At 57.0% G+C, this 14,259-nt stretch overlaps 1 protein-coding gene across 1 annotated transcript; it reads right to left on the bottom strand.

Moving 5' to 3' along the window:
- Positions 1–2,469: 2,469 nt before the first annotated feature.
- Positions 2,470–5,865, bottom strand: LOC141377754 (uncharacterized). Its single transcript, XM_073923369.1, has 2 exons — positions 4,998–5,865; positions 2,470–4,916 (listed from the first exon to the last, which is right to left on the bottom strand). The coding sequence occupies exons 1-2, from the start codon at positions 5,443–5,445 to the stop codon at positions 2,548–2,550; spliced, it is 2,817 nt and encodes a 938-aa protein (XP_073779470.1). The 5' UTR covers positions 5,446–5,865; the 3' UTR covers positions 2,470–2,547.
- Between the last annotated feature and the right edge of the window lie 8,394 nt (positions 5,866–14,259).

The raw sequence follows: 14,259 nt of genomic DNA, 5'->3' as shown, positions 1-14,259 counted from the left end.
AGGGGTCCACCTCTCTCCCTGGACTTGCAGTAGAGGCCCCAGGGTGCCCCCTGGCCCTCCACCTAGGGGTTTCTGACCCCAGCAAGCTACCCAGGGGTCCACCTCTCTCCCTTGACTTGAAGTATAGGCCCCAGGGTGCCCCCTGGCCCTCCACCTAGGGGCATCTGACCCCAGCAAGCTACCTAGGGGTCCACCTCTCTCCCTGGACTTGCAGTATAGGACCCAGGGTGCCCTCTGGCCCTCCACCTAGGGGCCTCTGACCCTAGCAAACTACCAAGGGGTCCACCTCTCTCCCTGGACTTGCTGTAGAGGCCCCAGGGTGACCCTTGGCCCTCCACCTAGGGGCCTATGACCCCAGCAAGCTACCCAGGGGTCCACCTCTCTCCCTAGACTTGCAGTAGAAGCCCAATGGTGCCCCCTGGCCCTCCACCTAGGGACCTCTTACCCCAGGAAGCTAAGCAGGGGTCCACCTCTCTCCCTGGACTTGCAGTATAGGCCCCAGGGTGCCCCTTTGCCCTCCACCTAGGGATCTCTGAATCCAGAAAGCTACCCAGGGGTCCACCTCTCTCCCTGGACTTGCAGTTTAGGCCCCAGGGTGCCCCTCTGGCCCTCCACCTAGGGTCTTCTGACCCCAGCAAGCTACCCAGGGGTCCACCTCTCTCCCTAGACTTGTAGTTGAGGCCCAATGGTGCCCCCTGGCCCTCCACCTAGGGGCCTCTGACCCCAGCAAGCTACCCAGGGGTCCTCATCTCTCCATGGACTTGCAGTATAGGCCCCAGGGTGCCCCCTGGCCCTCCGCCTAGGGGCTCAAGACCACAGCAACCTACCCAGGGGGTCCACCTCTCTCCCTGGACTGGCAGTACAGGCCCCAGGGTGCCCCTTGGCCCTCCACCTAGGGGCCTCTTACACAAGAAAGCTCCCCAGGGGTCCACCTCTCTCCCTGGATTTGAAGGATAGGCACCAGGGTGCCCCCTGGCCCTCCAACTAGGGGCCTCTGACCCCAGTAAGCTACCCAGGGGTCCACAACTCTCCCTGGACTTGCAGTAGAGGCCCCAGGGTGCCCCCTGGCCCTCCACCTAGGGGCCCAAGACCCCAGCAAGCTACCCAGGGTTCCACAACTCTCCCTGGACTTGCAGTAGAGGCCCCAGGGTGCACCCTGGCCCTACACCTAGGGGCCTCTGACCCCAGCAAGCTACCCAAGGGTCCACAACTCTCCCTGGACTTGCAGTAGAGGCCCCAGGGTGCACCCTGGCCCTCCACCTAGGGGCCTCTGACCCCAGCAAGCTACCCAAGGGTCCACCTCTCTCCCTGGACTTGCAGTAGAAGCCCCAGGGTGCCCCTTTGCCCTCCACCCAGGGGCCTCTGACACCAGAAGGCTACCCAGGGGTCCACATCTTTTGTTGGACTTGCAGTATAGGCCCCAGGGTGCCCTCTGGCCCTCCACATAGGGGCCTCTGACACCAGAAAGCTACCCAGGGGTCCACCTCTCTCCCTGGACTTGCAGGATAGGCCCCAGGGTGCCCCCTGGCCCTCCACCTAGTTGCCTCTGACCCCAACAAGTTACCCAAGGGTCCACAACTCTCCCTGGACTTGCAGTATAGGCCCCAGGGTGCCCCTCTGGCCCTCCACCTAGGGGAATATGACCTCTGGAAGCTACCCAGGGGGTCCACCTCTCTGCCTGGACTGGCAGTACAGGCCCCAGGGTGCCCCTTGGCCCTCCACCTAGGGACCTCTGACACAAGAAAGCTCCCCAGGGGTCCACCCTCTCCCTGGATTTGCAGGATAGGCACCACGGTGCCCCCTGGCCCTCCACCTAGTTGCCTCTGACCCCAGCAAGCTACCCAGGGGTCCACCTCTCTCCCTGGACTTGCAGTAGAGGCCCCAGGGTGCCCCTCTGGCCCTCCACCTAGGATCCTCTGACCCCAGCAAGCTACCCAGGGGTCCACAACTCTCCCTGGACTTGCAGTAGAGGCTCCAGGGTGCCCCCTTGGCCTCTACCAAGGGGCCTCTGACCACAGCAAGCTACCCAGGGGTCCACCTTTCTCCCTGGACTTGAATAATAGGCCCCAGGGTGCCCACTGGCCCTCCACCTAGGGGCCTAAGACCCCAGCAAGTTACCCAGGGGTCCACATTTCTCCCTGGACTTGCAGTAGAGGCCCCAGGGTGCCCCCTGGCCCTCCACCTTTGGGCCTCTGACCCCAGCAAGCTACCCAGTGGTCCACCTCTCTCCCTGGACTTGCAGGACAGGTCCCAGGGTGCCCCCTGACCCTCCACCTAGGGGCCTAAGACCCCAGCAAGCTACCCAGGGGTCCACCTCTCTCCCTTGACTTTACATTTACATTTAAATTTAGTCATTTAGCAGACGCTTTTATCCAAAGCGACTTACAAATGAGGACAAGGAAGCAATTTACACAACTAAGAGCAACAATGAATAAGTACTAAAGGCAAGTTTCAGGTCTGTAAAGTCTAAGAAGGGAAGTGTTAGTAGTTTTTTTTTTTTTTTTTTTTTTGTACAATTAGTGTGATATTCAAAGAGGCAATTGCAGCTTAGGAAGTGAAGTGGAGACTAAATAGTTGAGTTTTTAGTCGTTTCTTGAAAATAGCGAGTGACTCTGCTGTTCTGATGCAGTTAGGGAGTTCATTCCACCAACTGGGCAGATTGAGCGTGAGCGTTCGCGAAAGTGATTTTTTCCCTCTTTGGGATGGAACCACGAGGCGACGTTCATTCACAGAACGCAAGTTTCTGGAGGGCACATAGATCTGCAGAAGTGAGTGCAGATAAGAAGGTGCTAGGCCAGAAGTCACTTTGTAGGCAAACATCAGAGTTTTGAATTTGATGCGAGCAGCAACTGGCAGCCAGTGCAAACGGACTAGCAGCGGAGTGACATGTGCTCGTTTAGGTTCATTGAAGACAACTCGTGCTGCTGCATTCTGGAGCAGTTGAAGAGGCTTGATAGAGTTAGCTGGAAGCCCAGCTAGTAGAGAGTTGCAGTAATCCAGTTTGGAGAGAACAAGAGCTTGAACAAGGAGTTGAGCTGCATGTTCAGATAAGAAGGGTCGGATCTTTCTGATGTTATAGAGTGCAAATCTGCACGATCGAGCAGTTCTAGAAATGTGGTCAGAGAAGTTTAGTTGGTCATCAATCGTTACTCCAAGGCTTTTCACCATTTTGGATGCAGTAATGGTTGCCCCATCCATCTGGATTGAAAAGTTATGGTGTAGAGTCGGGTTGGCAGAAACTACAAGCATTTCCGTTTTTGCGAGGTTCAGCTGAAGATGATGATCTTTCATCCAGTGTGAAATATCCAACAGGCAGGCTGAGATACGAGCTGGAACCGAGGGATCATCAGGATGAAAAGAGAGGTATAGCTGGGTGTCATCAGCATAGCAGTGGTAGGAGAATCCATGTCTCTGGATGACTGGTCCTAGAGATGATGTGTAGATGGAGAAGAGAAGTGGCCCAAGAACAGAGCCTTGAGGTACCCCAGTGTTTAGATGCTGTAGGTTGGACACCTCTCCCCTCCAAGACACCCTGAATGACCTGTCAGAGAGGTAAGATCTGAACCATTGTATAACAGTGCCCGCAACGCCCAGTGACTCAAGCGTAGATAGCAGGATCTGGTGGTTGACAGTGTCAAAAGCAGCTGACAAGTCCAGCAAAATGAGGACTGATGATTTAGAGTCTGCTTTAGCCAGTCTGAGATCCTCCACGACCGAGAGCAGGGCAGTCTCAGTTGAGTGGCCTTTCTTAAAGCCGGATTGCTTGTTGTCCATGAGATTGTTTTGAGTAAGAAAGTCCAGGACTTGATTGAACACTACTTTCTCCAGAATCTTGGCCATGAATGGAAGCAGGGATACTGGTCTGTAGTTTTCAAGTAGCGTATGGTCCAGGTTGGGTTTCTTTAGCAGTGGGGTTACCCTAGCCTGCTTAAATGTAGTGGGGAATAAACCAGAGTCAAGAGATGTGTTAATTATGTGAGTCAGTGTTGGTATGACTGCAGGAGAGATGGCTTGCAAGAGATGAGAGGGAATGGGATCGAGTGGACAGGTGGTTGCATGGCTAGATAGCACAAGTTTGGACACCTCAGACTCAGAGAGCTGAGAAAAAGAGGTGAGTGTGTGTGGTGTTGGTGTTGTATCTTGCGTGTTTGTTGTAGGTGCAGCAAATTGAGCACTGATTTTTGCAGTTTTGGTGCAGAAGAATGTAGCAAAGTCATCAGTAGTAAGTGTGGAGGATGCGGGTGGAGGAGGAGGATAGAGGAGGGAGGAAAATGTTTTAAAAAGTAGGCGAGGATTAGTGGCATTGTTGATTTTCAGACGGTAATACGTCTGCTTTGCAGAAGTAACCTCAGCTGAGAAAGAGGACAGAAGAGTTTGGTATGTTAAGAGATGTGCAGGATTTTTAGTTTTCCGCCAAATTCTCTCTGCAGCCCGAAGTTTTGAGCGATGCTCACGGAGAGCATCCGAGAGCCAGGGTGCAGGAGGACTGGCACGGGCTGGCCTGGATGCAAGAGGACATAATCGGTCTAGACATGATGCTAGTGTGGAGCAGAGTGTATTAGTGGCACTGTTCGAATCCAGTGCAGTGAGTTTGCGAGATGGAGGAAGAGAGTCTGAAACAATGGTGGATAGTCTATTGGGTGAGACAGATCGTAGGTTTCTGCGAAAGGTAACCAGTGTTGGAGTGTGTGGCGGCTCAGGAGTAATGTGGATGTTGAGAGACAGAAGGAAATGATCAGATATTTGTAGTGGAGTTACTATTGTTTGATCAGTGAAGCAGTGTCGTGTGTAAATAAGGTCTAGCTGATTACCTGATTTGTGGGTAGCAGAAGTAGGTGCTCTTTTTAGGTCAAAAGAGGCAAGCAGAGTCTGAAAGTCTGCAGCTTGCGGTTTGTCAACGTAAATGTTGAAGTCACCTAGCACCAATAAGGGAGTGGCAAAATTAGAAAAAGATGAGAGAAGAACATCCAGTTCATCTAGGAAGTGACCTAATTTACCTGGTGGGCGGTAGATGACAACCACATTTATGTAGAAGGGGTGGATAATGGTGACTGCATGGAATTCAAAGGAGCTGATTGTTGGCAGGGACGGTATCAGAGTAAATTTCCATTCTTTGGAAATTAGTAGTCCAGTCCCACCCCCTCTCCCTGTCTGACGAGGAGTGTGGGAAAAAGAGAAATTAGCAGAAAGAGTAGCATGTGTAGCAGTGTCCTCCGGCCTCAACCAGGTCTCAGTTAGAGCCATGAGATTATAGTCAGAATATGTAGCTATGGAGGTAATAAAATCAGCCTTGTTAACAGCTGATTGACAATTCCAGAGGCCCACGGAGAGAGAGAGTTGTGAAATAGTAGATACATGTATTGAACGAAGGTTGTGAGGATTACGCCTGCAGCGTACCTCCCGTGTTTTGCGAGTGTTAGTAACAACAGGAATTAGAAAACACATAATAAAAGTGCACTGACAACAAAAAATAAGTGTAAAGTAAAACAATAAAGTAAAGTACTCAAGTGCTTTGTCTGTGTCTTTGCTCGGTGGAGTCGCGCAGGTAGAGTCGATGGTCTTTACCCTCGTCGGTCTTCACACGAGGCGGTCTTCACACGAGGCTGCCGCGACCGCTGCCGCGGTGAACTAGTTGTTTATATAACCCCAAAGCACTAGCTGATTGAATTCAGCTGGACACGCCTCGAGAGTCAAAACAAGGGCCGAAACTGAGGCGGACGACGCGAACCGCGTCTGCGTTCGCTACACAAGCTCTTATAGTAACCAAGGAAACAGTGGCTAAACAACTTCTAGTATTATACACAACTGAAAGCAAGTTTAAATGTCCTACAACTTTACACAAACAGCTGGAAACAAGTCCTCAAACCATACACAACAACTGAAACAAATCTTAAATGTACTTACAGGCTGCTGTTCTAGATGCTGCTAAAGTGCTTCTCCTGCCGACTAATGCTACCGTGCTCACTATATAGTGGTTACCTGGCGTTTGGACACGCCTCCCGAGTCAAAACAAGGGCCGAAACTGAGGCGGACGACGCGAACCGCGTCTGCGTTCGCTACACAAGCTCTTATAGTAACCAAGGAAACAGTGGCTAAACAACTTCTAGTATTATACACAACTGAAAGCAAGTTTAAATGTCCTACAACTTTACACAAACAGCTGGAAACAAGTCCTCAAACCATACACAACAACTGAAACAAATCTTAAATGTACTTACAGGCTGCTGTTCTAGATGCTGCTAAAGTGCTTCTCCTGCCGACTAATGCTACCGTGCTCACTATATAGTGGTTACCTGGCGTTTGGACACGCCTCCCGAGTCAAAACAAGGGCCGAAACTGAGGCGGACGATGCGAACCGCGTCTGCGTTCGCTACACAAGCTCTTATAGTAACCAAGGAAACAGTGGCTAAACAACTTCTAGTATTATACACTACTGAAAGCAAGTTTAAATGTCCTACAACTTTACACAAACAACTGGAAACAAGTCCTCAAACCATACACAACAACTGAAACAAATCTTAAATGTACTTACAGGCTGCTGTTCTAGATGCTGCTAAAGTGCTTCTCCTGCCGACTAATGCTACCGTGCTCACTATATAGTGGTTACCTGGCGTTTGGACACGCCTCCCGAGTCAAAACAAGGGCCGAAACTGAGGCGGACGACGCGAACCGCGTCTGCGTTCGCTACACAAGCTCTTATAGTAACCAAGGAAACAGTGGCTAAAACAACTTCTAGTATTATACACAACTGAAAGCAAGTTTAAATGTCCTACAACTTTACACAAACAGCTGGAAACAAGTCCTCAAACCATACACAACAACTGAAACAAATCTTAAATGTACTTACAGGCTGCTGTTCTAGATGCTGCTAAAGTGCTTCTCCTGCCGACTAATGCTACCGTGCTCACTATATAGTGGTTACCTGGCGTTTGGACACGCCTCCCGAGTCAAAACAAGGGCCGAAACTGAGGCGGACGACGCGAACCGCGTCTGCGTTCGCTACACAAGCTCTTATAGTAACCAAGGAAACAGTGGCTAAACAACTTCTAGTATTATACACAACTGAAAGCAAGTTTAAATGTCCTACAACTTTACACAAACAGCTGGAAACAAGTCCTCAAACCATACACAACAACTGAAACAAATCTTAAATGTACTTACAGGCTGCTGTTCTAGATGCTGCTAAAGTGCTTCTCTTGCCGACTAATGCTACCGTGCTCACTATATAGTGGTTACCTGGCGTTTGGACACGCCTCCCGAGTCAAAACAAGGGCCGAAACTGAGGCGGACGACGCGAACCGCGTCTGCGTTCGCTACACAAGCTCTTATAGTAACCAAGGAAACAGTGGCTAAAACAACTTCTAGTATTATACACAACTGAAAGCAAGTTTAAATGTCCTACAACTTTACACAAACAGCTGGAAACAAGTCCTCAAACCATACACAACAACTGAAACAAATCTTAAATGTACTTACAGGCTGCTGTTCTAGATGCTGCTAAAGTGCTTCTCCTGCCGACTAATGCTACCGTGCTCACTATATAGTGGTTACCTGGCGTTTGGACACGCCTCCCGAGTCAAAACAAGGGCCGAAACTGAGGCGGACGACGCGAACCGCGTCTGCTATACTTGAAGTATAGGCCCCAGGGTTCCCCCTGGCCCTCCACCTAGGGGCCTAGGACCCCAGCAAGCTACCCAGGGGTCCACCTCTCTCCCTGGACTTGCAGTAGAGGCCCCAGGGTGCCCCCTGGCCCTCCACCTAAGGGCCTCTGACCCAAGCAAGCTACCCAAGGGTCCACCTCTCTCCCTAGACTTGCAGTAGAGGCCCAATAGTGCCCCCTGGCCCTCCACCTAGGGGCCTCTGACCCCAGCAAGATACCCAGGGGTTCACCTATCGCCCTGGACTTGCAGTATAGGACCCAGGGTGCCCCCCTGGCCGTACACCTAGGGGCCCCTTACCACAGGAAGGTACCCAGGGGTCCTCCTCTCTCCCTGGACTTACAGTATAGGCCCCAGGGTGCCCCCTTGCCCTCCACCCAGGGGCCTCTGACTTCAGCAAGCTACCCAGGGGTCCACAGCTCTCTCTGGACTTGCAGTAGAGGCCCCAGGGTGGCCCGTGGCCCTCCACCTAGGGGCCTTTGACAACAGCAAGCTACCCAGGGGTCCACATCTTTCCTTGGACTTGCAGTATAGGCCCCAGGGTGCCCTCTGGCCCTCCACCTAGGGGCCTCTGACACCAGAAAGCTACCCAGGGGTCCACCTCTCTCCCTGGACTTGCCGGATAGGCCCCAGGGTGCCCCCTGGCCCTCCACCTGGTTGCCTCTGACCCCAGCAAGCTACCCAGGGGTCGAACTCTCTCCCTGGACTTGCAGTAGGGAACCCAGGGTGCCCCCTTGCCCTCCACCCAGGGGCCTCTGACCCCAGCAAGTTACCCAAGGGTCCACAACTCTCCCTGGACTTGCAGTATGGGCCCCAGGGTGCCCCTCTGGCCCTCCACCTAGGGCCTATCACCTCTGGAAGCTACCCAGGGGTCCACCTCTCTCCCTGGACTTGCATTAGAGGCCCCAGGGTGCCCCTCTGGCCCTCCACCTAAGGGCCTCTTACCCTAGAAAGCTACCCAGGGGTCCACCTCTCTCCCTGGACTTGTAGTATTGGCACCAGGGTGCCCCCTTGCCCTCCACCCAGGGGCCTCTGACCCCAGCAAGCTACCCAGGGGTCCACAACTCTCCCTGGACTTGCAGTAGAGGCCCCAGGGTGCCCCCTTGCCCTGCACCTAGGGGCCTCTGACCCCAGCAAGCTACCCAAGGGACCACATCTCTCCATGGACTTGCAGTATAGGCCCCAGGGTGCCCCCTGGCCCTCCACCTAGGGGCCTAAGACACCAGCAAGCTACCCAGGGGGTCCACCTCTCTGCCTGGACTGGCAGTACAGGCCCCAGGGTGCCCCTTGGCCCTCCACCTAGGGGCCTCTGACACAAGAAAGCTCCCCAGGGGTCCACCTCTCTCCCTGGATTTGCAGGATAGGCACCAGGGTGCCCCCTGGCCCTCCACCTAGTTGCCTCTGACCCCAGCAAGCTACCCAGGGGCCCACCTCTCTCCCTGGACATGCAGTAGAGGCCCCAGGGTGCCCACTGGCCCTCCACCTAGGGGCCAAAGACCCCAGCAAGCTACCCAGGGGTCCACAACTCTCCCTGGACTTGCAGTAGAGGCCCCAGGGTGCCCCCTGGCCCTCCACCCAGGGGCCTCTGACCCCAGCAAGCTACCCAGGGGTCCACCTCTCTCCCTGGACTTGCAGGATAGGCCCCAGGGTGCCCCCTGGCCCTCCACCTAGGGGCCTAAGACCCCAGCAAGATACCCAGGGGTCCACCTCTCTCCCTGGACTTGCAGTAGAGGCCCCAGGGTGCCCCTTTTCCCTCCACTTAGGGGCCTCTGAATCCAGAAAGCTACCCAGGGGTCCACCTCTCTCCCTGGACTTGCAGTAAAGGCCCCAGAGTGCCCTTCTGGCCCTCCACCTAGGGGCCTCTTACCCCAGGAAGCTACCCAGGGGTCCACATCTCTCCCTGGACTTGCAGTATAGGCCCCAGGGAGCCCCCTTGCCCTGCACCTAGGGGCCTCTGACCCCAGCAAGCTACCCAGGGGTCCACATCTCTCCATGGACTTGCAGTATAGGCCCCAGGGTGCCCCCTGGCCCTCCACCTAGGGGCCTAAGACCCCAGCAAGCTACCCAGGGGGTCCACCTCTCTCCCTGGACTGGCCGTAGAGTTCCCAGGGTGCCCCCTGGCCTTCCACCTAGGGGCCTCTGACACAAGAAAGCTCCCCAGGGGTCCACCTCTCTCCCTGGACTTGCAGGATAGGCCCCGATATGCCCCCTGGCCCTCCATCTAGTTGCCTCTGACCCCAGCAAGCTCCCCAGGGGTCCACCTCTCTCCCTGGACGTGCAGGATAGGCCCCAGGGTGCCCCCTGACCCTCCACCTAGGGGCTTAAGACCCCAGCAAGCTACCCAGGGGTCCACCTTTCTCCCTTGACTTGAAGTATAGGCCCCAGGGTGCCCCCTGGCCCTCCACCTAGGGGCCTAGGACCCCAGCAAGCTTCCCAGGGGTCCACCTCTCTCCCTGGACTTGCAGTAGAGGCCTCAGGCTGCCCCCTGGCCCTCCACCTAGGGGCCTCTGACCCCAGTAGGCTACCCAGGGGTCCACCTCTCTCCCTGGACTTGCAGTATAGGCCCCAGGGTGCCCCCTGGCCCTCCACCTAGGGGCCTCTGACCCCAGCAAGCTACCCAGGGGTCCACCTCTCTGCCTGGACTTGCAGTAGAGGTCCCAGGGTGCCCCCTTGCCCTCCACCCAGGGGCCTCATACCCCAGCAAGCTACCCAGGGGTCCACAACTCTCCCTGGACTTGCAGTAGAGGCCCCAGGGTGCCCCCTTTGCCCTGCACCTAGGGGCCTGTGACCCAGCAAGCTACACAGGGGTCCACCTCTCTCCCTGGACATGCAGTAGAGGCCCCAGGGTGCTCCCTGGCCCTCCACCTAGTGGCCTTTGACCCCAGTAGGCTACCCAGGGGTCCACCTCTCTCCCTGGACTTGCAGTATAGGGCCCAGGGTGCCCCCTGGCCCTCCACCTAGGGGACTAGGACCCCAGCAAGCTACCCAGGGGTCCACCACTCTGCCTGGACTTGCAGTAGAGGCCCCAGGGTGCCCTCTTGCCCTCCACCCAGGGGCCTCTTACCCCAGCAAGCTACCCAGGGTTCCACCTTTCTCCCTGGACTTGAAGTATAGGCCCCAGGGTGTCCACTGGCCCTCCACCTAGGGGCCTAAGACCCCAGCAAGCTACCCAGGGGTCCACAACTTTCCCTGGACTTGCAGTAGAGGCCTCAGGGAGCCCCTTGGCCCTCCACCTAGGGTCCTGTGACCCAGCAAGCTACACAGGAGTCCACCTCGCTCCCTGGACTTGCAGTAGAGGCCCAAGAAGGCCACCTGGCCCTCCATCTAGGGGCCTAGGACCCCAGAAAGCTACCCAGGGGTCCACCTCTCTCCCTGGACTTGCAGTAGAGGCCCCAGGGTGCACCCTTGCCCTCCACAAAGGAGTCTTTGACCCCAAAAACCTACCCAGTGTTCCACCTCTCTCCCTGGACTTAGAGGATAGGCCCCAGGGTGCCCCCTGGCCCTCCAACTAGGGGCCTTTGAACCCAGCAAGCTACCCAGGGGGTCCTCCTCTTTCCCTGGACTTGCAGTAGAGACCCTAGGGTACCTCCTGGCCCTCCACCTAGGGGCCTCTGACCCCAGCAAGCTACCCAGGGATCCAAAACTCTCCCTGGACTTGCAGTAGAGGCCCCAGGGTGCCCCTGGCCCTCCACCTAGGGGCCTAAGACCCCAGCAAGCTACCCAGGGGGTCCACCTCTCTGCCTGGACTGGCAGTACAGGCCCCAGGGTGCCCCTTGGCCCTCCACCTAGGGGCCTCTGACACAAGAAAGCTCCCCAGGGGTCCACCTCTCTCCCTGGATTTGCAGGATAGGCACCAGGGTGCCCCCTGGCCCTCCACCTAGTTGCCTCTGACCCCAGCAAGCTACCCAGGGGCCCACCTATCTCCCTGGACATGCAGTAGAGGCCCCAGGGTGCCCCCTGGCCCTCCACCTAGGGGCCTAAAACCCCAGCAAGATACCCAGGGGTCCACCTCTCTCCCTGGACTTGCAGTAGAGGCCCCAGGGTGCCCCTTTACCCTCCACCTAGGGGCCTCTGAATCCAGAAAGCTACCCAGGGGTTCACCTCTCTCCCAGGACTTGCAGTAAAGGCCCCAGGGTGCCCTTCTGGCCCTCCACCTAGGGGCCACTTTCCCCAGGAAGCTACCCAGGGGTCCACATCTTTCCCTGGACTTGCAGTATAGGCCCCAGGGAGCCCCCTTGCCCTCCACCCAAGGGCCTCTGACCCCAGCAAGCTACCCTGGGGTCCACAACTCTCCCTGGACTTGCAGTAGAGGCCCCAGGGTGCCCCCTTGGCCTCCACCAAGGGGCCTCTGACCCCAGCAAGCTACCCAGGGGTCCACCTTTCTCCCTGGACTTGAAAAATAGGCCACAGGGTGCCCACTGGCCCTCCACCTAGGGGCCTTTGACACAAGAAAGCTCCCCAGGGGTCCACCTCTCTGCCTGGATTTGCAGGATAGGCACCAGGGTGCCCCCTTGGCCTCCACCCAGGGGCCTCTGACCCCGGCAAGCTACCCAGGGGTCCACCTTTCTCCCTGGACTTGAAGTATAGGCCCCAGGGTGCCCACTGGCCCTCCACCTAGGGGCTTAAGACCCCAACAAGCTACCCAGGGGTCCACAACTCTCCCTGGACTTGCAGTAGAGGTCCCAGGGTGCCCCCTGGCCCTCCACCTAGGGGCCTCTGACCCCAGCAAGCTACCCAGGGGTCCACCTCTCTCCCTGGACTTGCAGTATAGGCCCCAGGGTGCCCCCTGGCCCTCCACCTAGAGGCCTAAGACCCCAGCAAGCTACCCAGGGGTCCACCTCTCTCCCTTGACTTGAAGTATAGGCCCCAGGGTGCCCCCTGGCCCTCCACCTAGGGGACTAGGACCCCAGCAAGCTACCCAGGGGTCCACTTCTCTGCCTGGTCTTGCAGTAGAGGCCACAGGGTGCCCCCTTGGCCTCCACCTAGGGGCCTTTGACCCCAGCAAGCTACCCAGGGGTCCACAACTCTCCCTGGACTTGCAGTAGAGGCCCCAGGGTGCCCCCTTGGCCTCCACCCAGGGGCCTCTGACCCCAGCAAGCTACCCAGGGGTCCACCTTTCTCCCTGGACTTAAAGTATAGGCCCCAGGGTGCCCACTGGCCCTCCACCTAGGGGCCTAAGACCCCAATAAGCTACCCTGGGGTCCACAACTCTCCCTGGACTTGCAGTAGAGGCCCCAGGGTGCCCCCTGGCCCTCCAGCTAGGGGCCTCTGACCCAAGCAAGCTACCCAGGGGTCCACCTCTCTCCCTGGACTTGCAGTATAGGCCCCAGGGTGCCCCCTGGCCCTCCACCTAGGGGCCTAAGACCCCAGCAAGCTACCCAGGGGTCCACCTCTGTCCCTTGACTTGAAGTATAGGCCCCAGGGTGCCCCCTGGCCCTCCACCTAGGGGACTAGGACCCCAGCAAGCTACCCAGGGGTCCACCTCTCTGCCTGGACTTGCAGTAGAGGCCCCAGGGTGCCCCCTTGCCCTCCACCCAGGGGCTTCTTACCCCAGCAAGCTACCCAGGGGTCCACAACTCTCCCTGGACTTGCAGTAGAGGCCCCAGGGTGCCCCCTTTGCCCTGCACCTAGGGGCCTCTGACCCCAGCAAGCTACCCAGGGGTCCACATCTCTCCATGGACTTGCAATATATTCCCCAGGGTGCCACCTGGCCCTCCACCTAGGGGCCTAAGACCCCAGCAAGCTACCCAGGGGGTCCACCTCTCTATCTGGACTGGCAGTACAGGCCCCAGGGTGCCCCTTGGCCCTCCACCTAGGGGCCTCATACACAAGAAAGCTCCCAAGGGGTCCACCTCTCTCCCTGGTTTTGCAGGATAGGCACCAGGGTGCCCCCTGGCCCTCCATCTAGTTGCCTCTGACCCCAGCAAGCTACCCAGGGGTCCACCTCTCTCCCTGGCCTTGCAGTAGAGGCCCTAGGGTACCTCCTGGCCCTCCACCTAGGGGCCTCTTACCCCAGCAAGCTACCCAGGGGTCCACAACTCTCCCTGGACTTGCAGTAGTGGCCACAGGGTGCCCCCTTGGCCTCCACCTAGGGGCCTCTGACCCCAGCAAGCTACCCAGGGGTCCACAACTCTCCCTGGACTTGCAGTAGAGGCCCCAGGGTGCCCCCTTGTCCTCCACCTAGGGGCCACTGACCCCAGCAAGCTACCCAATTGTCCACCTTTCTCCATGGACTTGAAGTATAGGCATCAGGGTGCCCACTGGCCCTCCACCTAGGGGCCTAAGACCCCAGCAAACTACCCAGGGGTCCACAACTCTCCCTGGACTTGCAGTAGAGGCCCCAGGGTGCCCCCTTGCCCTCAACCCAGGGGCCTCTGACCCCAGCAAGCTACCCAGGGCTCCACAACTCTCCCTGGACTTGCAGTAGAGGCCCCAGGGTTCCCCCTTTGCCTTGCAACTAGGGGCCTCTGACCCCAGCAAGCTACCCAGGGGGTCCACCTCTTTCCCTTGACTTGCAGTAGAGGCCTTAGGGTACCTCCTGGCCCTCCACCTAGGGGCCTAAGACCCCAGCAAACTACCCAGGGGTCCACAACTCTCCCTG

This window comes from Danio rerio, chromosome 15, assembly GCF_049306965.1.
Source record: "Danio rerio strain Tuebingen ecotype United States chromosome 15, GRCz12tu, whole genome shotgun sequence".
In the NCBI taxonomy this organism is placed as follows: Eukaryota; Metazoa; Chordata; class Actinopteri; order Cypriniformes; family Danionidae; genus Danio; species Danio rerio.
This window is presented reverse-complemented; position numbering and strand designations above follow the sequence as displayed.

Coding starts and splice junctions, on each gene's coding strand:
- LOC141377754 (XM_073923369.1), bottom strand. CDS start 5,445: ATGTGTTTTCTAATTCCTGTTGTTACTAACACTCGCAAAACACGGGAG. Junction 4,917..4,997: donor TGTCATCTACCGCCCACCAG/GTAAATTAGGTC, acceptor TATTGGTGCTAG/GTGACTTCAACATTTACGTT.